General features: G+C 32.9%; 2 protein-coding genes and 1 long non-coding RNA gene across 12 annotated transcripts; 1 reads left to right on the top strand and 2 right to left on the bottom strand.

Annotated features, from left to right (window-relative positions):
* Positions 1-6,187: 6,187 nt before the first annotated feature.
* Positions 6,188-14,450, bottom strand: LOC148608480 (uncharacterized). Of its 9 annotated transcripts, none has more exons than XM_088545174.1 (6): positions 14,075-14,450; positions 9,344-9,469; positions 8,914-8,987; positions 8,027-8,155; positions 7,635-7,769; positions 6,188-6,712 (listed from the first exon to the last, which is right to left on the bottom strand). In XM_088545174.1, exons 2-6 carry the CDS (start codon positions 9,433-9,435, stop codon positions 6,573-6,575), a joined length of 570 nt encoding a protein of 189 aa, XP_088401300.1. In that variant the 5' UTR covers positions 9,436-9,469; positions 14,075-14,450; the 3' UTR covers positions 6,188-6,572. The 9 variants fall into 9 exon arrangements, 5 of the variants coding, with proteins under 5 accessions (XP_088401300.1, XP_088401301.1, XP_088401304.1 ...); XM_088545175.1 differs by lacking the exon at positions 14,075-14,450 and adding an exon at positions 9,782-10,141; XR_015915154.1 differs by lacking the exon at positions 14,075-14,450 and adding an exon at positions 7,219-7,346 and having other exon boundaries at positions 6,570-6,825; positions 9,344-10,140.
* LOC148608481 (uncharacterized) lies at positions 10,455-19,136 on the top strand. 2 transcript variants are annotated; one of them, XR_015915159.1, is made up of 4 exons: positions 10,455-10,610; positions 15,333-15,410; positions 17,085-17,311; positions 18,998-19,136. It is a non-coding gene; the product is annotated as an uncharacterized LOC148608481 (long non-coding RNA). The 2 variants fall into 2 exon arrangements; XR_015915158.1 differs by having other exon boundaries at positions 10,459-10,610; positions 15,333-15,406.
* Positions 16,387-19,134, bottom strand: LOC148608482 (uncharacterized). Its single transcript, XM_088545173.1, has 3 exons — positions 19,015-19,134; positions 18,187-18,343; positions 16,387-17,456 (listed from the first exon to the last, which is right to left on the bottom strand). The coding sequence occupies exons 1-3, from the start codon at positions 19,067-19,069 to the stop codon at positions 17,033-17,035; spliced, it is 636 nt and encodes a 211-aa protein (XP_088401299.1). The 5' UTR covers positions 19,070-19,134; the 3' UTR covers positions 16,387-17,032.
* Positions 19,137-26,630: the final 7,494 nt, after the last annotated feature.

A 26,630-nucleotide genomic window follows, 5' to 3' on the forward strand; every position in this document is an offset into this window, starting at 1 on the left:
GAAATGCATATCTGTATTTTCTTACAAAGTTTTTTTTTTCAAAAGAATTTGAAAATGTTAATTATTTTTCTTTAAGAAACTGTATGTAAAAATCGTCAGATTGACATGTGCGCGTCAATGAATAATTCTATTCTAAATTAGGACTAGAATTGGTAGGTATTTCAAATCTAGAATCTTTAGTTTTAGTGATTAGCTTTTAGAGATATATTTATGCACCTGCTAAACGAAAAATTTAATATAAAAATACAAAATATTTTTTATTATATTAACTTAGCAACCTTTATTGTGTATATTAGGTCCATGGGAATGGAGCAATGCCGCACACAAAATAACATTTGTATTACCAATAAAGTCGAATTCAGAATAATGTTAATAAGATTATCCATATAATTAACATTTGTTAGTGAACAATATAATAAAAAACACATTGGGCCTTTTTTTTACAAAGATTATTTTCTTATTCTAACTAGAAATGGTACCGAAAACGAATTTACTATGTACTGTTTTATAAGGAGACTTAATGCAACTGTTATGTAACTGTAAATATACATAATATGTAAAATGACAGTCGGTACAAAAGCTTCCCGTCCATCAAGGAGGACAGATACACTGCCCTGACATTGGATGACAACTTGCGTTGTTCGCGCAGATGCACTCTTGCTGACATTCATCTCCGTATTTCACAAATGGACACACTGAAAGAATGTTTAAGATTTATATATAACGACAGATCCGCAATTGTGATTAAGGTAAAGTATAGTACGCATGTACAAATATGATATATATTAGCGTATTTGGTAATTCAAAATAACAATATCTTCGACGTATCGGTCTTTAAGTCACTCAATGGTAAAAAAAGTTAGTTGATGTAGTTCAATAATTATCATAGCATGTTTAACTATATGTTCTTTAAGCCTTAGTGGAATAAAACACAAAAGTTCACTCGATCGTCTTTCTAATATGTTTATGCCGTAAAGAGTAGATGTAAACTTAAAAAAACATTTATTACTTTTGATATAAAGTAAAAAAAATCATCACTTCTTTAAACTCAGAACATAAACGCATACAACATTATAAACTTACCTGAAGAACAATTTTCTCCAGTAAATCCGGCATTACACACACAACCATGTTCTGGTTCGCAATGCTGTGTTTGGCTACATGTACATGTCCTGGAACACTTACGTGCAAACTTCCTTGGCATACATGGGTTCTCACAGTTTCTACCATATATACCAGGCGGACATTCTAGAAAAGAACACAACTATGATAATACGATTATATCCATGAAGTCTTAACGGGATATTACTATATATTTCTATTGACGAACACTACTTCCATTCACAAACAAATCAAGTAAAAAATGAAGATGGCAAAATAAATACTACACAACCAATGCAGCTACTACGGCAATGGCTCTTACTTGCGTCAGGCAGTTTAAACGAAAGAGTGGTTTAAATCTGTTTTACAGTTGTTGAACCCCCTTTCCACTGCAGCGAGAATATACCAGTGGTAATTACATAGCATTTGCAGGCTATTGTTATAATCGGTAATTCAGCCGTCACATCAACACAAAGAATAATAAACACAATTTAAAACAAAAGAAGAGGACATTGATTCACTGTCAGAGTGTGTAAATGGTTTGAGGACTTCCTTTGTAAAACGTATGAAAGTTTTATGCAATTAAATGAGTTTCAATGTTACATCAGTTTTCAAAGACCTCTATGTAGCCAAAACATTATCTACTATACATGACAAATATGTTGTCGTACAAGCAGACAAAGCCTAATATAACATTGTTTTTGTCTGCAAAACGCTTGACATCCAATGTCTTTTTTGTAGAGATAGTCGTGGAAAGATTGTAGTAGCAATAATCAATATACTGCAACCACAAACCATAAATTAGTGTTATCCTCCTTTGGTCTCTCTACCAAAGACGAAGATTGCGATCTGCCCTCTATGTACTGGATTCCTAAGCTCCTTAAGAATGCATACAAACATGGCTACATGGCTGGGTCTATAATTTGTACCACTAAACCCCTTTCAAAACTATTAACCTCTATGCTCACAGCTATAAAAAGAGGTTGGTAACAAGTCCATAAATTATACGAGTTACTTCCGTAATGGTAATAATGCATTGTGGATCCTGTAATATTAGAAACATCTTTCTGGAAACTGTCGATTCAAGATTACTATCAGAATATAATGGCTATAAAACCTCCGATTTTTTAACTATTTATACGTCTTTTCCCCTTACTCAGTTTAAATCCCGACTCTAAAACATTATACATTGTTGTAAATCCATAAAGTCGCTACATCTATATACAAATTTGTAGTTCATCGTAAACATTCCTCCTACTTTGAAAAAAAAAATCCAAATTATCTTCCAAATATACAGATATTTCAAAATGCTGACATTTTTATCGACAACACTTTTGTCCAATGTAGTGGACACGTTTTTTAACAAACAGTCGGCATTCCTACGGGAATTGTTTTTCTTTACTTGCTGACCTATTCCTTTACTCTTACATGTATGAATCTGACTATAGTTAATCTTATCCAAAAGAAGGAAAATCGTGTAGCTAGATCCTTTAATCTCAGTTTCCGCTATAATGATGACGTGTTGTCGTTAAACAATCGCAAAGAACTTGAGATAAACAAATCCACAGACGTTGTAAAGTCAGCCTCATTTCAGCCTCATATCTTGACCTACACTTATAGATCGATGGTTAAGGAAAATAAATGACCAAACGACAAACGCAATGACTTTTCATTCAGTCGTCTAACAATTAGGCTTCTGGAACAGGGCTATGTTGATAAAGAAAGTCTTCACTATAGAAGTTTTACGGTCGTCTTGGTGAACTCATGGATCGTGACAGTGTATCCATCCGCACCATGTGTGCTGATTTGCTCAGCGTGTCATAGATCTTTTTTTTCTTTCCCCTAGGCCTGGACTTGACTTTTAATGAACAAAAAGAAGCAGAAGACGCTTACCCTACCGGTGCACCTGGTCCTTGATCAAAGGTTTTAGTGGAGTCCCAGTGACACATTTACTTTTATAACTTTGTTCTTCGTTGTGTGTTTATGGCTGGTCTGTGTCCGCTAGAATCTTTGTTCCCTTGAGCCATCTTTGTAAGAGTAATCAAGAGAACCACGGTTATAGCGGTAATCAAAAGAATGATTCCAGGGACAACGACCAGACATGGAAAACAGACATACACAACAAAGAACATGAAGTAACTAAAATCATACGTACAAAGTAACAAAAGTAAATGAGCAACTCGGACTCCACTAAAAACTGGGAGCATGGACCAGGTGTACCGATAGGGTAGGCATCATCTGCTTTTCTTGAAACACCTGCCGAGTTGCTCATAAAAAGTCAAGTCCGCGGTAGACAAACGAGGAACGGAAAACTATGACCCGTTGAATAAATCAGTTTTCATGATGCAGATGGATACATGGAAATGAAATGCACAGAATTTATTTCAACAACGTTATGATGGATTATTTGAGGAGAAACAAATTCACGAGAAGTTTTTTTTCTCATAATTGTATGTTCGAACAAGTAATGCCAGTCATATACAATATCTTCCGATTGCAACTTGTCTGGTAGAAGGTTCGTCGATGTTAATCGGTATTGTTTACTAAGACACACCTAGGACGACAAATTCTTGTGTGGTGGTAGAACCCGCTTTTGGATATCAATTGAGGTTTTGTTTGCTTAACGAATTGGCGTTTATAAGAGCTATGATTTATGTGTGTAGTAGTATTACATTTTTTTATGTATTTTCCAAAAGGGAATTTCAATTATTTGAAGCTAAAAGGTTGCTATTTCCAAGTACGAGCAGGTAAATTCAAATATCTGTAGATGCGATTTTATATGATATCAGTTAAAGCAATTTTATATTATATTAGTTATTTACATATAACACTTTCATAAAATGAAAATTAATTAAAATTGGACGCAATTATTATATGTAATATTAATAAGAGAGCATAACGAAGCCATTGCAAAACAAACCTGGCTGTGAATAAAAAAAAAGGACATCATGAATGGGTGAGTCTTTTCAGATTTGTAAAATGCTTATGATAATATATGGATTCGTAATAATATGGTATATAAATCAAGTCAATAAAATCTGTATTTTGTTCATTCAATTCTTGCTGCTTTTTAATTATGTATATAACAAGGAAACTATAATACAGTTGTTGTCGATATGATGAAGTACAAAATGTGGATTGCATCAACTTCTCTCAGATAACAAAGTTAGGTAGAAATTGGGTTCACTTACAAGATCTGTATGACTTTTAGCTACTTTGATTTCATTCCATATGTGTCAGTAGTATACTTAAATATTGTAATAGAAAGTAATATTCTATATTTTCTGCAATATAACTGTACAAAAATGTTTGCTGCATATCATACAGAACCTTAAATTTTATTCTTCATTAAATTTTCTTTAGACATGCGTAGCTGCTGTACATTGGTGGTAGTTCCGTACTATGAGCGCTATAGACATCGATGAATAGAAGAATATAACACGACTTTTCCCGTCATGTCGTTAATCCGGAAATTACGAAGTGCCTTACATCGAATAAATTTGATAATAACACTCTCGTAAAAAAATAATGCATAATTTGTACAAACATCTCAACTACAAATCCTACCAAAAATAATTTGTATAATTATATAATTATATACAATGTGCAGTCGTGCAATAAAAAAATCACTTGTCTGGATAAGTTTAATATGTCCATTAAATACCAATTATTGCTTATTAGATAATTGGTTTTAAATTGACTGCTGATGTACCTGCTCGCTGTCTCGTTAAGTTTAAGAAGTTTTCTGGGCTACACCCATAGAGCTAATTTATATGCCACAGTTTATAACACTTTTTTCTTGGTAATTGGATTTAGAAATTTATATCGATATATTACTAGTAACATTGAGGGCGGTTCGTAGAGGCAATCAACTTGAATAAGGTAAAATACATTTGTGGATAAAAGGAAGCAAGCTGAAAAATTTTGTTTCAACTAATAACAAAACGCAAAAAAGACAATGTCAGATTGGAGTCAAAAGGCTTATACCCATTGGTTATCTGTAGCAACGACATAAATCGCAAATTGCTGTGCATAAGATAAAAAGCACCCTATAGTGTCGGACAGAAAAATCCCCAACTGGGGGGTGGGGGCGGTGCTGGTCAAAGAGGATGCCTTTCCATTGTTTGCTATATACAGTACTTGTGTGGGGAAAACTTCCCATTTTATGGTGTATGGGGGAATGGGGGAAAGGGAATGGGGGTGGGAAATCGGGATTTAATATGGGGTTTGGATTTCAAAAGTGGAGAAAGGGGGACTTTGTTTTAAAAAGTATTTTTGGAAGTGGAAATATGTTAATTTAAACTTAAAATTAAAGTTTGAATGTTGAAGAATTTATAAATATAAACTTTATGTTGAATTGATAGTGTAAATATTTGATAAGAAATATGCAATTGGGATTCAATGATGGGGTGGAGATTTTTCTATTGAGAATGAGGTATACTCAATGGTGGATGGAGATGGGGACAATGGGGATGGTGGGATGGTATATAGTGTAAGTGGGAAGTTTGTATCATCCAAAAGCTGTAACCACGTACTTTTCGTGACCCCTTGGATCATTGATTTACACTTTAAGCATTATGTAACAAACCTAGATATATTTCCTGGGTTTATGTTTTCGCTGGCACTCGGTTTCCTGGTACAAAATTTAGTAATAAAAATTTCTTAACATTCTCATGGAAAAAAAACATGGTTTCATTTCCTTATTAATTATGTACTTTCCGCTGTAGCAAGGGGTTCATGTATAGCTAAGGGTTAAATTAATAATATTAATATAAAATATGTTTTTGTTGTTTTTTTTAAATATAAGATACTAGTTTTGACACAATGAGGGGTTCCATTCATTATGATTGATTCACAAACTAGCTTCTGTCTGTCATTCTGGTAGAACTGATAATTAGTGAATAATGGTTACCACAGTATGCAATCAATTTCTGACTCTCGCCATAATATGAAGATCCAATTCCGTAACTAATGAATGATGTTTTGATGGTTACCACAGTATATAATCAATTTCTGAATGATACCGTCTAACTATTCTGACTGTCGCCATAATACGAAGATCCGATTCCGTATTTAACGATTATCATTTAAAGAAAAAGGTTAAATATTTATTAATCGTAACGCATTAAAATAATTAAAAAATAGAAATACATGTCTCAATCTATATGAACTGTACGATCTTCACAAAATTGAATGTAATTTTTTCAAAAGTCTTAAAGCACAATGTCATGTCAAAATAATGAATATTGTTTTGAACAGTTATTGGCAGAACATTAGAACGACTTTCTATAGTTGAGCTGATAATGCGGAAAGGAATCTTCACAACTTTTGTAGCGTTTCATTCTTGGTCTGTTTCCATGGTGAGTAGCAGAGTAAGGACTCAAATAATCACTCCGATCAGGTGTAAGAGTCATATAAGGCTTGAGATATTCATCAACGGTGTACGGTATATTAATTATTGGTAAAGACAGCTATCTCCCCCTCTGTATTTGAACAGGACGTAGAACTAATGTAGGTTGTTCTGTTGTAATTGGTACATGGATATCTACTTGCTCAGCTGGAATTTCATCACATGGGGTAATTTCGTCGTAACCATCTTCACTATTGCCATCTGTTAGATGAGTGGTTTGATTTCGGTAAAGACGCATGAGTGTAAATACAATAAGTGCAATAATGATGAGAAATCCTACAGCTGATGATACTGATATGGTTAATACTGTTTTCCTTAAAATCAAGAATATACTTTAAAAAATATATTTCAATGCCTTGTAACACTATCAATATTAAACTGATTTATAAAATTAAATCTTTCAAAAGAGGCAGATAAAAGCACCAACAATTCAGGTAAATATATGTAAAGTTACGCGCAAATGTTTTATCTGAATATGTAACATTTCAAACGAGCAACAAATTGTATGCAAGTTATACAAGGGGAAATGTTGATGCAATTGTATGCATTCAAATCTAACCTTAATGTTTTCCTAAATTTGGTGAATTATATTAATTTTTTTTAATTTGAAAAGAATGCATCAACTTTATTAGACATTACACAATAAAGAAAACAATAACCGATCAAATAATTAATTTACTTGGATAAAGTTACATTTTTATACCCACTGGAACTATGACAAAGTTGTGCATTACTGTCACAGAAACACTTTCCCGATTTCAAATTGCAGTTATATCCCTTTCCACACAGACATACTCCAGAACAGCTTTTTCATTATAATACGTATCAGGACAGTCTGATGAAGTAATAAAATATTAATTTTGTTCGTTTACATGTGCGGAACATTGACATTCGTTAATAAAATTGATTAATTTAGTTTCAATACTGCAAATCATGAATTATTTGTTAAGGTTTTCGCTATATTCGCAGTAAGACATGTAACGCGTATACAGTTAACAGTCGTTAATATTGTCTCTGTAGAGAATGATCGCGAATAGGAAATACACAAAAGAAGATTGACTGCCGATATGGTAAAAAGAAGGACACCCAACGAGCACATTGGTTTTCATGGTAATACAATCACCTGGATATTCTTTTACATCCGCTTTTACCGTCTGATCACTGACGTGACATTTCCCATTTACATGGTCACATACTACACTATCTTGACACTCGCAAGTTTTAGAACAGTTGACTCCGTACATTCCATCATCACATTCTTCGACAAAAAGAAAACGTTTAGTTTCCCTTAATTCTTGATATAATTATAACATTGCATAGAAGTTTAATTAAACTGTTATAATAGACATATAACAAACATACATGTATATAAACATCCATATGGTTAAAAAAAATGTGTGCCCGTTATTCACCACACATAGAAACAAAGTTTTTAGCTTTGTATAAACTAATATTGTTTACACGTTGGAATATTAAAGTATTCAAAAAGTAAAGTAAAAAATAAATGAAACCTACTTTCCGTACAAACGCGACCTATCCACCCTGCAAGACAGGTACAGTGTCCGGATATTGGATTACAGCCAGCATTGTTTGCACACATACACCGTTCTTGACAGTTGTATCCGTAAGATCCTGCATGACAAACTGTGGATAAAAACTCCATTTAGTATTAATATCTTTGAAAAGGGATTTTTAACACACATGTTTTTTCTTGCGTTCAACAAATTACAATGGCAAATGTTTAGTATTTAAAATGGCTCGAACGTAGTTTTAGCTAGGAAATTTGTAAGAAATACTCTCGTAAAAAAAGAAAAAAAATACCCAATATGGTCACTAATTCAAGGTCAAAGCAAAAAGTTGATATAACATTTATTGATATGATATAAAGTCCATATAATCTTATATGTTCTATCTTAAAAGTACATGTACACCTAGAACAATTGACTCCATTGTAACCAGGGAGACAGACACAGCCTCTGGCTGGATCACAATTCTGATGTGAATTACAAGTACACTTCATAGTACATTTTACACCGTACCAACCAGGTAAACATTTTTCCTTACAATTTTTACCGAACGTCCCTGGCAAACAATCTATTAATGATAATTAAGATTTAAAGGTAATATTCATATCGTTATGTATATCATAGCTTATATATGAATATTAAACCAATGAAAAAATAAACAATTGTCATTACCACTGATTTCATTGTTTGTTTTCATTCGTCGAAGTATTTCCAATTCAACTTTTGAATTATTCCGTGTCATAAAAAATGGCCGGATAAAAGAAAGTTCAAAGACTTGTCTTTTTATTTCTAGTTCATCTTATTATTAAAATTACACTTATTATACCCATTTCTTGTAAGCATATAACTTATGATATTCATACTTTATCTTATTACCTATACAAATGTCATTCTGTTCAAAGTAGTCAGGACAACATTCCAGAATCCACTGAAGGGAACCTCTATTTGACCTGACACAAATTACGATAATGTCATTACATGTAGCTCTATGTAATGGTAAGGTCCAGTTTGTTCATTTTATTCATTTCCTTTTTGCTATATAGTTTAATAAATACACACTTCTATCCTCCTAATAAGGAGAAACAAATTTAATTTCTCTCATAGTATGTGAGCGGCCGTGTCTTTTTTCTCTTTACGTTACTCTTTCAAACTGCAATTTTCCATAACGTATTTTTTACAATATTTATGGTTACTTAGCGGGAACACATTTTGTGCAAGGGTTTTTACTTATGATAATTTAAACTTTACACTTTACAATTTAAGTCATTAATTGAACTAATGTATAAAAGATAAAAGTATAACTTACTCTGCCCTCTTCGTGCATACATTTGGATCGTTCGAATTTAAAAAGAAGCCACTCCGAGCCATTAGATACACATGGAATAACAGGTACCTCATAGTTAAATTCCAATAGATTCCAAAGGCAATTCATCTGAAGTCATAAAGTGCATAAAAAAAAACTTCCTCTGATTTACAACGTATGTTTAAAATGGTAAGGCTTGGTAATATCGATAAATGACAGGATAAGAAACATTTATTTGAATATACTAAATGTTTCCTTATTTCTTCAATATTGCCGTAAAATTGAATAAAGTTTTCTCTTTTAATTGAAGTTTTGTCAAATATATTCCAAGAATCGTTTGCATTATTGAGATCTACACAAGGCTGAAGGTCTATTGAGGTAGATTAGTTTCTAGATGATTTAAATATACATAGCTATAGTATTAAATAAAATCATTTGTACATCGATTAATATTTCCTTTTTCACAGGTTTACAATCCACAACAAGGGCTGCCAGAACGATCTATTATTCCAATATTTTGTTGTATCGGAAACGATACATGTTTTGTGCGTACACAATGTTTATGTAGATGTGACACAAAAAGTTCATTACCATAACAACCAGCACGATCATAAAAAATATTATTCACCAAGAAATTTGATTTGTAAACCATTACATGTCATCCAAACTGGCATTAATTATATTGAAATATATCATAAGACGAACTATAGCTCGTCTGTATAAGAGACTTACTGCTCTAACCTGTATATATTTATATTTTCAATTCCTGTTTTAACCCATTTTGAATCAATGGTGCGTACTATATGATCTGTATCTCTAAACTACGGCACCTAATGCAGTAGACTAGAAATATCTTCGAGTATAAATCAGTAGGACTATATTTTTAAAATAATTCTGATGCAAATCATGTTTTTATTTTTATTTGTTGCGTAAGCAACACTTAGTACATAAATTTTATTTGACATAATCATCGTTTGTTATCATTTAGGTTTTTAGGTGGTCATTTACAAACTGCGTACGTAAGTTATGTAGATGATAAGGAACAAGTAATTTCTGTTTGTTATCGTAGATACATAGATTGTAAAGACCTAACCTGTTTAAGCTCTAGTAATATAAGGTTTGCGAGTGTCCATGTATTTCATTCTTAGTATGGGTTTGTTCTGTCTACTCAAATTGGTGTTTGCGGTATTAAGCAGTGCGATTGGGATTACATAGAGAGAGAATGATTAAGAATCTGCAAACCACTTAGACTGATATGGAAACTGTCAAAGTATGATCATTATTATTGTAAATCGATAATGTGCATTTATGTTTTTAATTAATATTTTACTATATTTGATAATACTTTTTTTGTCACATATCTTTTTAATATACTTTTTATCACTTCACTTCTAGAAAAGCAGAGGACGCTTACCCTACTGGTGCACCTGGTCCTTGCTCCCAGTTTTTAGTGGAGTCCGAGTTGCTCATTTACTTTTGTTACTTTGTATTATAATTTTAGTTACTTTATGTTCTTTGTTGTGTATGTCTGTTTTCCATGTCTGGTCTTTGTCCCTGGATTACATTCTTTTGATTACCCTATTACCTTGGTTTCCTTGATCACTCTATCATGTATATATATTTGTCAACGGAACAGTATTCCTTTTATTTGAAAACTTCAGAGATAGACGTAGAAAATAAAGCAGTGATCTGACCTATACTACCACTACACTCTCCAAAGAGGAGATTAGTTCTATTCACTCTTGGTCTCTCTACCAAAGACGATGATTTTGATTTACCGTCTATGTACTGGATTCCTAGACTCCACAGGAGTCCATACAAACAACACTACATAGCAAAATGTACCACCAAACCCCATTTAAAACTGTTAACCTCTATACTCGCATGTGACAAAGCGGGTCTCCTTGGCACATATGTGTATAACAGTGACAGGTATAATTTTTCATTCCAAAACAAACACTTTTCTTGGTATATTTCGTGACGAAAGGTGAAATAGAATTACTATCTACTATATACTTCGTATTTTGCTCCATATTTCACTTGTGCACTTGGAACCGGAAACTTCATGTTAAAAAAAAGTTCTACAAAGGTTTGTTTTTTGGTTTGTTTTGTTTTGTTTTTTATCCTTTTTACGTTATCTTTGATACCAACTTGGTGTCCCTTTTAATTGCCTTGATTGCAATTAATTTTGTAAGCATGTATTCATAAAAAAGTCAAACTCAAAGACACGTAACAGACATATGTACTATAAATCCTGCATACTCCTTTTGTTATCACCAAAAAACTTGTATTTTAAATATGGGCATAACAGTTTGCTGTGTTGATACAAAACATGTTTTTTTTTCAATATATATGTACTGATTTACCAAAATGTTGATAAAGAATAAAAATGAACTTTGATTGATAGTCGGGCCACAAATAGAACCAAGTATTCAATCAGATTACTTTAAATGTATAAAATAAACAGGACATTGCCACAATTAAAAATCAAATTAATTTGCGTTATTAATGGATGTTTACAGGAAATAATTAGGTTTTATACAAGGAAACATGAATACATTGTTGTGATGAATAAGGTCAAGTATTCATTTGTGAAATGTTGATTTATATCTTTGAAAAAAAACTCTTGATTATGACCCAAACTATTGGGTAAATTATTAATATTTCATACTTTCGTTCAAACTCTTTTTATCCTATTCTTCATAAAAGAAAAAACAAAGTTAACTTTGATGACACTGACAAAATATGTTGTGTTTAGAGCAACTAAAAATGTGGTCACATCAAAAGCGTGTTGATTCCAAACTTTATTTAAATTAATACATTACAAACAAAAACATACTATTTCTGTACTGATTCATGTTAGTACTGATTTGACAACCTACACAGCATTTCTTCTCTGTGTTAAATAAATGTACACACTTACAATCTATACAGTCTCTGGAATGACTACACATTTTATAAAACCATTGTATTAACCTTTTTAACAGTATTTGAAAAGAAATACTATTTCCAATGAACATGTGATTTGAATAAAGTTACTTCTGTCTTTTTTTTTGTATTGAATATGATTTACTTCAGGGAAATACTACTCTAGCGTTTCTAATTTTATGCGTTTTAAATCAAACGATTTGCGGGAACTAACATCTGATGAAACATAAGAACATTTTAATAAAACAATGTACCGTCATGCCATGAAAACCTAAATCTAAAAGTTCATTAACCACAAATAAAACTTGGTGCAAAAAGGTCAAATGAACCCACCTAGTACATTTTTACATGTAAGCTGGAGACAAAATACAAAAGATATATATATTTTCTGGATTATACATCTGTATTTTGATACGGTTAACCACACTGTATTGTTGCATAACCTGGAACTGTTTGGTGTAAGTTAAAATAGTTTGAAATGGTTTAATTCATGGTATACAGAAAGCAATGTGTTGGTTTGAATGGTAGTTTATCAGAAGTAAGAAGTATTACTGTAGGTGTTTCAAATAGATCTATCCTTTGACACCTGTTTTTTTTTAAATGTTATTTGTCAATGACTATAGATTGTTTAAATCATTCACATGCAAAGAAAATTTACATTTTTGCAGTTTTCGTTAACTGACGTATATTTATAACACAATTGTGACGTCATTACATTAAAATTAAGCAACATAACATTTATTTTCCTTACATGTACATATTGTACTATGTTTTAGACAATAATAACAGTATTACATCAGATTTGATATTTGTAGTCCATGATCACAGCCTATTCAAATTGTACATCTGAAAACCTACATTTATACAGGCTTTCATGACATGCCTGTACATTTTTGTTTATCAAAATGCTACCACGTTTCATCAGATACTAGTTCCCCTAAATCATGATTTAAATCACAAAATTCCAAACCCTTGAATAGTTATAATTGTCTGTATTTAATACCGATAATTTAGACTGTACAACTCTACTAGAAGTCGTAACATATCTTTAAATGTAGTCTTTCCTTTGACTGTTGTTTTCGTAAGTGGTATACAGTTATTATACACAGTGTAGACATGCTTTGCATGTAATGGTTGACATGTCAGTTATATATGTTAAAATATTATGTTTGTATTTGAAAAGTGTTCATTTAAAAGTAGTTCCAATTCAACACATTTTAGAGGAACTACATTTGTAGTTGCTTGTTAACACAACATATTTTTTCAGTGTCATAAAATTTTACTATTTTTATTTTTGTTTCCTTAATGAACATATGAGAAAATGTATACAACATCAATACTATTTCCATTAGAGTCACCAGCAAGAGAGATTGTTTTTGATAAACTAGCATTGCTGATATGAATACTTGACCTTATTTCTCACGACAAATTATATATTGTTTCCGCGTATAAAACTGAATTATTTCCTGTCAACAACGACAAATTGCACTTTCTAATATGATAATTTAACATATAGTTTATTTGATCTCTTTCGTGAAAATTTTCTTGCTACTTTATACATTTCAAGTAATTTGGTTGAGGGTTTGGGTGTATTTGTGGCCTGACTATCATGATTGTTTTACCTTTTATTATCATTTTGGTCAATCAGAACGTTAACGTCCATTATTTGATCGTAATCATAATTATAAGACAAGAAATTTGATGATGACAAAGGTTGTATGCCGGATTACTATACTCGGCGTCACATAAATAAGATACTGTTAAAATTTGAATAAAAATCTTTTCTACGACTTTATTGATACCTACCGTCGTTTAAATTGCTCGTTCGTTTAGCCAAACGGCTTCTCCCTAAACATTGAATCGTTAAATTCCGGTGAGATTTTAATTCTCGGTCCCAATATTTACATTGTTACAAGTCGGCTATGTTTACAGTGATCGGGTTGCTAGGAGATTTTTTTTACGTTTAATTGGTTTGTCCAAAAATCGAAGAACCCAGAATGCATTTCGACGTAAGTTCGGATATCTCGGATTTATTTTACGCGAACAACGTACAATACTGAGAAGTTGATCAAGCAGACAATTGTCACCGGAGTTCGACGTGAACTTACGAACTTTGTTTGTAAACAAATCGTCCCGTAGAAACCAACATGGCGGAAAATAGTATGGGATTTCCCGTAAGGATTTGTTACGCACGATTTATGCCAATAAGCGACTCGTTGGTACTAACACGTCATGCACATATGCGAAATATCTTCAGATTAAATAAAAGAGAGACAACTCTAGCGGTAAGTCGCGACGGTTTAAAAAGTAAAGCTTTAATTTTAAAATGTGCTGTATGTGACGTCGAGTATAGTACATATGTTTGTTGTTATTGTTTTAATGATGAATACATGTTTACATCTTAAACGCATAGAAATTTACTTGTAATCAGGGCAATTAAAAGGGAAACCATGTTTATTTAAAAGATGACGTAAAAAGGACGCAAAATAGGTTTATAATACTATTAAAGATTTTTTAGCGAGATTCTTATTTCCCGGTTCCAACAGTACAACTGAAATATGAAGCAAAATACAAAGTTTGCACATTGATAACTACCAGGAAGATTTTAACAATAGTGATAAAGTCCTTTTGAACGAAATATACTCAGAAAAGTGTTTGTTTCGGAATGATTAACATTATACCTGTCACTGTTAATCATGATAGTATTAGATTTTATTTTAATGCTATCAGGAATGACTTTTTTTAATTGAGTTTTTTTATTTAGATTGAATCAATGAGAGTATGCACTATGGAAAGTAAAATCATCAGTTTGGCTTAAAGCTCAAATCATCATAAATCTCAATACTTACCTTTTACACTGCAGTGATGGTGACAATGTAGCACTGTCCAGTGAACAACTACTTTTTTGTACCTAATAGTCACAAGCATAAAAGTTCATGTTCATTTCAAAGCGATTTAGATCAATTTACACACCATGAAGTACGTTCATATTTTTAACATAATATATTAAACGTGTTAACTATATCATAATGAATTTAATAATTAAATATTACGCTGTTTCTAGGTTGTGATCAGAATTCTTTGACATAAACGTGACGCCATTCTTCATTGTGCGGCTGAACCTTTTCGTGGAGTAATGTAGGTAACTATTGGATAATCTTTTTTTATACTATTCTATTTGATTCATTCGTGTTTCGGTTTCAATGTTCTGTTTTTTTCGTTATCTTTCCTGCTATGGATTATGTGTACATTCGGGTTATAAAAGATAAAGATCGTCCAATGTCTAAGAATATACTGGTTACATGTTCATGCAGTATATCATGGCATTGAAAAAAAAAACCAACCAACCAAAAAGCATGTAACAAATGAAACGAAGGAACAAATTATATACAAATTAACAATCATTGATCTCCTCTATTTCACAATAAACATCCTGTGTGGCCTCACTGATGCTTGCACCGTTTCGAGCCTCTACATTGACTAAATGCTTGAAATGATTTTTTTCACACAAATCACTGGTTTCCTGACTAACAAAGAGAAATCAATTACACACTCACCTGTTTCCGTTTCGCTAACGGCAGAATTTTCAGGTTTTGTCCGTCATTACTTACTCGATTAATTTGTCCTCAACCTCAAGGCGTTCCTTTTTCCTAAAACATTACCCGGGATTGCGACTGTCGTCATTTGGGTGATTTCCCACTTTTAGGCATTTCGTTCGCAAACACGAAGTAAAATTTAAATTAATGGTAAACACTGGTGATTATAATGTTATAATTGCTGATATGAATTCCTAAATCCAATTGCCAAGACATATTGTGATAAACTGGTAGCGTCAGGTGAGAAATGTCGAATAAGCTCTGCGAGTGCAGCCGAAAAACTCCAATCAAACTTTTTTTAAACTGAACGAAACAGCGAGCACGTGCCGCTTTAAATCAATTTTCCAATAGGCGATAATTTCTTATAAACATAAAGAATACAGAAAAAAAAATTAAGAAAAAAAGATGAAAACTCAAAAGAAGGAAGACCAAATATCAAAATGACCACACGTTTAAATGGCAATATTTATTTAAAGATGAAAACTCAAAAGAAGGAAGACCAAATATCAAAATGACCACACGTTTAAATGGCAATATTTATTTAGGTTGAATAATGACTGAAAGTTGAATATTGCATAAAAAAAACAACTAAAGGTATTTAATTTATGCATCATAACAAAGGAGCCTCGATAAATTGACATCTTGCTCAGTTTAACATTCACACGTTTTAAAATCTTCTCAATCGTTCCTTGGCCGTTTAACATCGGCGCCTGTCATGCATGAAACTCAATCTGTTCTGACGTCACCTATGTTGTCGGTAGAAAAACGTTAGAAACGACTCAAAATTGCTGATGACCAATCAGGTTTTATAGATAATGATACACAATCATACAACAGCCAGTCATATAGGAAATTTTTTTTTATATCACTTGTTATATCACATCGTCAAGTTTTTTGTAATATTTAATCATATCACCGACGTGTTGAGACAGAACATGCGCGGTTTCCCGTAAAACATTGAATAAAGAATCAACGATCATCACGGATATCGAATCTGTGTTTGAAATTTTGTAAACAATATTGTTTTAAAAAACAACTCGAAGTGAGAAAAAGAATCAAACAGATTCTTCCATGTGCAATAAACAAAACAAAACAAAAACAAAAACAAAAATCGAAAAAAAAATAACAAAAAAAAAAAGGATTAAAAAAAACCGTAATTCAGAATTCTTCAAAAAGATGTACGCTTAATTTTGATACAACGTGTATTAATATCATTGCAGCTATTAGAACGTTTCTTCTGGGTCCGGTGGTCATGAATTGCTGAGTATGGACTCAAATAATCATTCCGATTGTTAGTAAGTGTTATATATGGTGCAATGTTACCACCAGAAGTTTGAGTTATCTCTACACCAACAGATGGTAGAAACCGTGCTCTTTGTTGTGTTAGATCCAGTGTATGACTGTCTGGTATTTGTTCCTGTATTTCATCGTATAGATTGACTTCATGGTAAGTGTGATGGTTGTTATTTTCAGTTTGTTGGGAAGTTTGCCTTAAATAAAATTGCCGCCGTAGATAAAGAAAAATCATTCCTGCTGCAGCAATAACAAATAGTCCAGAAACTGTTAATAATGCTACAAAGTAACTGGATTCTCTGAAAAAAATGCAACAAATACTTACATGTGTTTAAGAAAATTACGCAACTAATGAATTTGAATTGAAACGGGGATGTGTTGCCAACAGACAAGAATATTAATCTATAAATATCTACAGTTGTAACCATACCATGGTTATACGGAGTGTGTGGTCTCAATATGACTATCAACCATCAAGCATGTAGATGTCTTTTATAAGTTAACCTGTAATGAGTAGCGGAGCGGATGTTTTCTGTAGAAGCAGGAACGTCTCAACATTCTGGAGCATTTTAAATTGCTTCATTTTAAAGAGTTTTTCATTGGTCTTAGGTGTAAGCATTTGATGTACGGTTCGGCATTTTCGTTTCCCCTTTTTATTTGACGCTCAAGGTTTTTCGATTGCTAATGCTCGATTTGTTATTCACTTTTGATTGAAAGAAAAGCTTTAATCTTTTTAATCCATGCATATACAAATTATATGTTGCTAAACTTGCCAGTTAAAAAAAAAAAAAACAAAACAAAAAAAAAAAAAAACACAAAAAAACAAAAAAAAAAAACAAAAAAAAAACAAAACAAAACAAAACAAAACAAAAAAAACAAAAAAAAACAAAAAACAAAAACATAGTGAGTAGATTAAAAGTAGATTATTTCCTACTAAAACAATATGAAGCGAGAAACGTATTACGTATAAACTGCAATTTTCTCATTCTTTCTCTGGTGTAAATGCCATAATCAGAATGGTTGTTTTACCTAAAAATATTCTTATTGGAATACGCTTTACATTGTGCCGGTGAATTACATTCACACTTTCCTGAAGTAGTGTTGCAACTGAACCATTTCTTTGAACACTGACACACCCCTGAACAGTTACTTTCAGTCTTGATCTGGTAAAATCTCTCAACACATTCTGAAACATAAGGAATAGTATGATACGAAGATATTTGTTGAAATCTATGGTCTAGACCGAGTCGTATTATATGATAACACATAGATATCAACATTTAGTGAAAAACGTATGCTGCAGATTCCTGTGAAATCTTGGTATATTAATTAACATTATATATGAGAATAACGAGCAAAAAATATGTTGTAACGTGACTGCATTGTATTGGAGACAATGTGACACTAAGAAAACACTGGAAATGCATATCTGTATTTTCTTACAAAGTTCATGTATTTCAAATCTAAATTTAAATGATAAGCTTTTAGAGATATATTTATTCACCTGCTAAACGAAAAATTTAATAGAAAAAACAAAATATTTGTATTATATTACCTTAGCAACCTTTATTGTGTATATTAGGTCCATGGGAATGGAGCAATGCTGCACACAATATAACATTCGATTACCAATAATTTCGAATTCAGAATAATATTAATAAGATTATCCATATAATTCACATATGTTAGTGAACAATATAATAAAAACCACATTAGCCCTTTTTGTACAAAGATTATTTCCTCATTCCAACTAGAAATGGTACCGAAAACGAATTTACTATGTACTGGAACTTGTTTTATAAGTAGACTTCATGCAACTGTTCTGTTATTGTAAATGTAGATAATATGTAAACTGACTGTCGGTGCAAAAGCGTCCCGTCCATCCAGGAGGACAGATACACTGCCCAGACATTGGATGACAGCCTGCGTTGTTCGCACAGATGCACTCTTGCTGACATTCATCTCCGTATTTCCCAAATGGACACACTGAAAGAATGTTTAAGATTTATATATTACGACAGATCCGCAATAGTGATTAAAGTAAAGTATAGTACGCATGTACAAGTATGATAGATATTAGCTTATTTGGTAATTCAAAATAACAATATCTTCGACTTATCGGTCTTTATGTAATATTTAATTCAGTAAAAAAGGTTAGTATATGTAGTTCAATAATTATCATGGCATGTTTAACTACATGTTCTTTAAGCCTTAGTGGAATAACACACAAAAGTTCATTCGATCGTCGTCATGATATGTTTATGCCGTAATAACATTATAAACTTACCTGAAGAACAATTTTCTCCAGTTAATCCGACATTACACACACAACCACGTTCTGGTTCACAATGTTGTGTTTGGCTACATGTACATGTCCTGGAACACTTAGGTCCGAACTTCCCTGGTATACATATGTTCTCACAGTTTCTACCATATTTACCAGGCAGGCATTCTAGAAAAGAACACAACTATGATAATACGATTATATCCACGAAGTCTTAAAGGGATATAACTATATATTTCTGTTGACGACTTGATTGTTTTCAATCGTACAACAAGAAAAAATCAACGCATAAATAAGTAATGGTGTATGCTGATATCTAGATTCTTTAACAAAAAGTGTTTAATTGAGGAATATAAACCATGACCAACTGTTGCAGCTATTCATCTATTTGATATAAAAGATTCGTTCATCGACATCTTATAAAAATACATCAGATTTAATTATTAACACACTATTATTGTATATTCAATATCAACTAATTTCGTGTTTTATAAACCTTTTTCATAGCTGTTCTATGCTCGTTGCTTATACCATACACTTTATTACATTTTATCACCTTTTAAGGTGATAAAACTGGTACCCCACCTGTGCACCTGGTCCATGCTCCCAGTTTTTTAGTGGAGTCCGAGTTGCTCATTTGCTTTTGTTACTTTTTTAGGTATAATTTTAGTTACTGTATGTTCTTTGTTGTGAATGTCTGTTTTCCATGACTGGTCTTTGTCCCTGGATTTCATTCTTTTGATTACCGCTATAACATTGGACCCCTTGATTACTATTTTAAATATCTGTTATTAATGTTACCTTGGCATTTGTCATTCTTTTCAAAGTAATCTGGACAACACTCGATTGCTATTGAGTTCCATTGACGGTGCAAAGGGATAAAGTATTTAGATCAGTTGTGTAAATGAAGGTTATATAATACGAATAACAAAGAAAACACTACGACAAAAATATAGAAATATGAAATAATATTAAAATGTATGATAAGGATAAGACTAAATATAATAAATATCTAAATGAAAAGAGACAGTCACATACGCACATAAATATAAACAATAAGAAAATACAAAAGATTATAGAAAATGCCTATATCTAACTTTTAGAAACGGTTAAAGTTTGTATTGTTGAAATGAAATTGGAACAGGAGAAATATTTCTAAATAATTGTAGAATAACACATTTTGACTTTGCTTTACAATATGTGGTCTAAAATTATATTCCAAAAATATTGCTAGCGTACGAAAATTGTAATTTTCCTTCATACACTAATACCATGTTTGTCAAAAACCATTTATATATTTGCGCTTACAACTTTTGAAATGTACTTTGTCCACTTTTGTAGTTTTTTTTTTATTATCTCCCTCTGCAAAAACATGACACCATTAGAGTGTCGCCCACCATAAAAAAAAAAGATCTTGGTATCTTGTATATAAAGATAAAATTAAGTGATGTGCATATGACGAAATAACGATTACTTCGTACAATTTAAAACTTAGCATTTGATAATGTTGGCATATCGTCCCTGTGGTTGAGAAGACCACGCACAAACAAATATTTAAGTATATAACATCAACAACAACAATAATAATAATAAGAAGAAGAAGAATGATAATTATAATAATAATAATGATAATAATAATAGCAATAATAATAAGAAGGTAAGGTAACATAACGTTAAAACATTAACCTTCAGAACTATAAACATCATTATAATAAAAAGAGCTGTTATATGTATATTGCACCATGATATTATTTATCTATTACTTACTCTAAAGCTACAGACAGTTTCCTAGGGCACACATTCGGTCCTTTAGGGTCTAGAAATGAACAAACCCGAAATAACAAGAGTATGTTAAATAACAAATGTTTCAGCGTCCATGCTGGAAACGAATGCGTGTATGATATCATTGAAATATTGCATAAAACGATTCTCAAATATACATATATATAAAAAATTTAAACTTCATTAAGTTCTCGCCAGACAAATGTAAAATAGAGCAAATACATTACATTTCCCCTGAAGTAGTACTATCGATCTCTTTCAATTGTTTCCTGTTTTTGTTTTTATCAAATATGTTATGACGTTTGTAAAAAATGGCACCTAATCCTAAAGTACTTAAGCAGAATGTCATCTGGTTCGTGCTGTTCTGCTTTTGTCATACATATTAGAACGTATTGGTCCATCGTTGTTGCCTGTTGGTTGTTAGTCATTTGAATTTTACATGAAAATGTAAAGCATGATCAACATGTACATTTTATACAGCCCAACGCATCGGTTTTAATTTTTGTTACTGCTTAGAGTTTTTATGTTATTTCAATGCTAGAAGCAGTTTAAAGAAAAAGTGTATTAAGTAACTCGGATAAACAGATCTTGCATGATGTTAAACATTCCCATTTAACGTATTTGATGCCCCTATCCTAATCTCAATCATCAAAACAAACAATAATTTATATTGCACCAATTCCCAATTTATTCATTTAGAGAAAAAGAGAACAACTGTGCAAGCTACTCCACAAAGTTTTCTGGTAAGGACATGAATAAAACAAAATATCCCATAAATGTCATTTATTAAATGACGATTATCAAACAGTAAAAATAAGTAACATATGTACATTAAATTGGAGTGTCACTGTCAGAGATGAGAAAAATAATTTAAAATTGATAATACAGTTGACACTTCCTAAAAAGTATACAAAATTCCTTACAACAAAAAAGGTATGGCCTAAAAAACGGCGATAGCCGACATTGAACAGTCAATGGCGGCGCCGCCATACCTTGAGTAGCGACCACAGGGAGGTTTGGGGTAAAATCATAAGAATAAAACAATATTTTCAACACATTAGAACACATACATATAAGAGTAATACTGAAATACAGAGTGTACATTTACCGAAGCAGCTACATACTGACCAACAGTACATACAAGTTAACAGACACCCACATGTATATGGTATAACAAATATTATGTTGGAATGAAACATGAGCCATCAGCTAGGGCTGGTGACAACTATGTTACTCATAAGAAATATAATTACATCTAAGCAATCAAATCTGTCCCAAGACATATTCCCAGGAGGGAATTACATGTACATACAACCATACCTATCTATGTGCTTTAATGCTATGTCACATGATAAAACAATAACATACGTGTACAATGTATATATAATGTAAAAACTTATAAGAAGCAGGCACATCTTGGCCTTCTATCTGTTCAGGCAATAAGATGTGCTATATTTATATGAAAGTGAATAAGTGAATCCAAATTTGAAAGGTCAATGAACAGGCAAATCCTGGCCTTAGATCTGATAAAAATAAGCACAAGCAATACAACAAACGGGTACACATATTACAAAAACAGTAAATAACAGAAAGACATTTGGTATAGGTAAACGTACATGGTAATAAATGGATGGAAGTCCAAATGAGCAGGCAAATCCTGGCCTCATTCAATAAGTTAATTCAACAGCTAAATGTACTACAATTTAAAAGTATCAATTCTGATATATCTTTCTACTGCATTTGAGTTCCAACGGCCAACCTTCTTAATGTAAGCTTCTGAGTAACCTAGGTTGGCCAAATGGGTAGCTGCACCGAATCGAAAACTGTGGCCTTTATAGAAAGTATTATCTATACCAATGAATTGTTAAATTGTGGCCATTTGTGTAGCAACAAAATGGTGGGTTACAGGTTTATGGTTAGACAACTAAAAGAGAGGTCCATCAGAGTGACCAAAATGCTGCCAGAGATATTGAGACAGGATGATGTGACTTAATGTTCTTAAAATGGCGCAGCGTCAATGCGGCTGTTTTTGGGAGAGGGGAAGACATATATTCATCAAAATCAGTAAAATGAACATCACCTGTTTGTAATATTTTAGTTGAGTCCTCCTTTGACCATAACAAAATCTCTCCTTAACGCAAGAAGGCGGAAAATGATAACAGAAAAACAGCTTTGGAAAGTAATCTAATAAAATGGTTTGTTTGTTTGTTTGTTGAGGTTTAACGTCCGAGCAGCAATATTTCAGCTATATTCAGACAATGAACATGAAATTGATGATATGATGAACATGAAATGAAAAAAAAAAGGATTGGCCACAAGGATAATAGGGTCGACAAATTTTGATTGCCACTGGAAAAAAGGGGGGATGGGTAAGATCGGGCAATTTAGCCTCTTGTGGCGGAGCGCAAAGGTTCCTACTCATATCGAATACCACAGCAGGGTTCTTTAACGTGCAAGGAACGTGGCATCTTTCCCAACACGGTGCACCACTATGGTTTGCGATCAGGTTTTCCGTATTATAGCCTGACAACCCCAGCATGTAACACCACAGGGGTACCCATTCCATCACCTGGGGCACACATCCCAGTTGCTCTGTGGGCAGAGCGCTTAGCCCCCGGCTAGGTTTCTGAGCACTATTTAGTCGCCTTATACGACAAGCTTAGCGCTGCTGCAGGCCTATTCTTTTATCACCCGGACCTGCACGGGGGCTAAAATAATAAAATAATAATAAAATAGTCACTGAAACATACTTCAATCTTAGACAACATTTTGGTGAAAATGGTTTTAGTAATTGGTAAGCAAGAGAGAGTAATCAAGGGAACCAAGGTTATAGCGGTAATCAAACGAATGTAATCCAGGGACAAAGACCAGACATACACAACAAAGAACATGAAGTAACTAAAATCATACATACAAAGTAACAAAAGTAAATGAGCAACTCGGACTCCACTAAACACTGGGAGCATGGACCACCACTGAGGGTCACACTTGGAACCTTGGGCATTATCACAACCTTTAAGCATTTTCAGACAATAAATGAGTTGGATTTGTCCTCAATGTCCAAAATCTTATGGATATAACTTAGAACTGATATGTGTGATGTAATAGTAGAGGGACTATAGGCATTGGCAAATAAATGACCAATGAAGTTAGCACCGAAGGTAAAGGTAATGACAAAATCAATTTCATAAAATTACAAAATTCAATTAATAATTTCCAACTACGTCTATATGCAGATTTGGTTGACTTGGGAAGAGCAGACAGCAGGAGCGTTCTTGCCTGAGAATCTAAATTCGGAATAAATGGTCTGGGATTGAAGTTGCTTTGGAAGACAACTACGGAGATAGATGTCGAGCTTCCTGAAATTGAAAATGAGACAAATGGTCAGCTACTTTGTTTGATTTCCCAGTGAGTATGGTTTGCTCTAAAACACACATTCCAATGCATAGCGTCAATAACTAACCTCCTAACTAATCTCATCAGAACTTTGTCTTTGCAAGACAGTTTATTAATGATTTCAACAACTGCTTGATTGTCTGAACAACTTTTGAGTTGGCTAAGAAATTACCCCAAATCTCAAGACAAAGAACAATGGGAAATAACTCTTTGATAGCTATTTGGTAATGTATAAATTCGTGTCGCCAAGATAAAGCAAATCAAGAAGAACCAAAAACACCGGCAAAACCATGTTTACCCGAGGCATCAGTGAATAAGCGAAAATGGTCAGAAGAAAACAACTTATCAGCTAAGAAGACTAATTTTCCATAAAAAGAGTCTAGAAAAAAACTTCCAAGCCCTAAGATCAGCCCTAGCTTCTTCAGTTAACCTGATATAATAATGTGCCTTTGAAATTCCCAAAGTGAGGTCGACGAGACGTCTGAAGATAGCTCTACCAGGGCTCACTACAATGCATGCATGATTAAGAAGTCCTATAAGGCTTTGTAAATCCACCAAAGTGATTTTTTCCGCTTATAACTTGTGGCTAAAACTGTACGAATCTTTTCTATCTCGTCCACCGGTAAACGAAATTCTAACTGACTGGAGTCAGCCTCAATGCCATACACTGTAAGTACTGTGGTAGGGCGTACAGTTTTCTCCTTTTTAATTGGAACTCCTATTTTTGAGCACAATGTTAAAAAATTATTCTGATCATCCAAACATCTAGATGAATTTAGAGGACCCACAAAGATAAAATCATCAATAAAATGGGATATGCCAGGAGCACTGTAATTAAACTCCATAATCCACTGCAAAGCACAGGAAAAAGACTCAAATATTTGACAACTGCTACTAGAACCCATGGGTAAACACTTATCATAATAAAAATAGCCATTCCATTTAAAACCTAATAAATGATAGTCAGAGGTATAAATGGGAATAATACGAACAGCATCCTCAATATCACACATTGTCAAAAAGGAGCACCTACCAAACTTTTTAACAAGATTCACTACTGCATCAATACTGTCATATTGCACAATAGAATTCTCCCTTGGCATCAATGAGTTAACTGAACTATTTTTGGGATACGATAAGTCATGAATTAACTAAATTTCTCTGGAACACTTTTTGGTACTAACACAAGAGAGGAAGAGACAAACTTATGAAAAGGAGATTTTAAAAAGGGACCTGCAATACGTTTATGAAATGATTCACGTGCTAACTTTCCATACACTATTTCTAGTTTCTGAATGGCCGATGTATGGTTTGTACAAGAAGTTGGGTGCTTATCACCAACAATACCAAGCTTTAAGCCAAACGTAAAACCTTCAATAAGCTTTTTGCTAAGGGATCGATCATAATCATCTAGTTCAACTGTTAGACTTCAGGCTTGACTGGGCTTGGAGTGTGCATGGATCGGGTTTTACTTTTTGGCTCTTGTCCGGTTGGTTTGAGCATTTCGACATGTGATGGGGACCTTTGCAGTGTTTGTAGACATGTTGGAATCTACAATTAACTCGGGAGCAGCTTCCATATTTATTATAGACATGACAGGTGCCATGCCTTTCTTTGCCAAGAAAGGGCTGATCGTGTTTAGGACCTGAGGAGACTCTACTTTGAGGCATCTTAGATGACGATTTCATGTACATGGCTTTCCTATATATATCCTCAATCACCACTTGTCATGGCTGCCTATGCACTTTCCGGATAGAACGAAACGGTTGATCATAGTAATGAAAGGCTTCATTGCCTCTCAAAACATAAATGTCTTTTATAATACTCATGTATTTTAACAAGTGAGGAGCTTCAGTAGGAATTTTTTAAAGATAAACAGCCATAAATATATGGAAAGCCTTATTCCAATCAAAAAGAGATAAGGAATATGTAGACTTGATATTTGAATTTTGACTATTCTGGACAGAAATTTGCCCTGGAGTTAGAGTTACTGCCAATGAGTCATGATCTT

Source organism: Perna viridis, chromosome 9, assembly GCF_037379345.1.
Source record: "Perna viridis isolate PV_CMFRI_1.1 ecotype Kerala chromosome 9, ASM3737934v1, whole genome shotgun sequence".
NCBI classification, from domain to species: domain Eukaryota; kingdom Metazoa; phylum Mollusca; class Bivalvia; order Mytilida; family Mytilidae; genus Perna; species Perna viridis.

Excerpts from the sequence above, each read along its gene's own strand:
- LOC148608482 (XM_088545173.1), bottom strand. The coding sequence starts at position 19,069 with ATGTCTGGGCAGTGTATCTGTCCTCCTGGATGGACGGGACGCTTTTGC. Across the intron at positions 18,344-19,014 it reads GGGACGCTTTTGCACCGACA|AATGTGTTGAGAGATTTTAC; the intron begins GTCAGTTTACAT and ends CTTATGTTTCAG. Across the intron at positions 17,457-18,186 it reads TCCAATAAGAATATTTTTAG|AGAATCCAGTTACTTTGTAG; the intron begins GTAAAACAACCA and ends CATTTTTTTCAG.
- LOC148608480 (XM_088545174.1), bottom strand. The coding sequence starts at position 9,435 with ATGAGGTACCTGTTATTCCATGTGTATCTAATGGCTCGGAGTGGCTTC. Across the intron at positions 8,988-9,343 it reads GTATGCACGAAGAGGGCAGA|GTCAAATAGAGGTTCCCTTC; the intron begins GTAAGTTATACT and ends AATTTGTGTCAG. Across the intron at positions 8,156-8,913 it reads ACAGAATGACATTTGTATAG|TTTGTCATGCAGGATCTTAC; the intron begins GTAATAAGATAA and ends TTTTATCCACAG.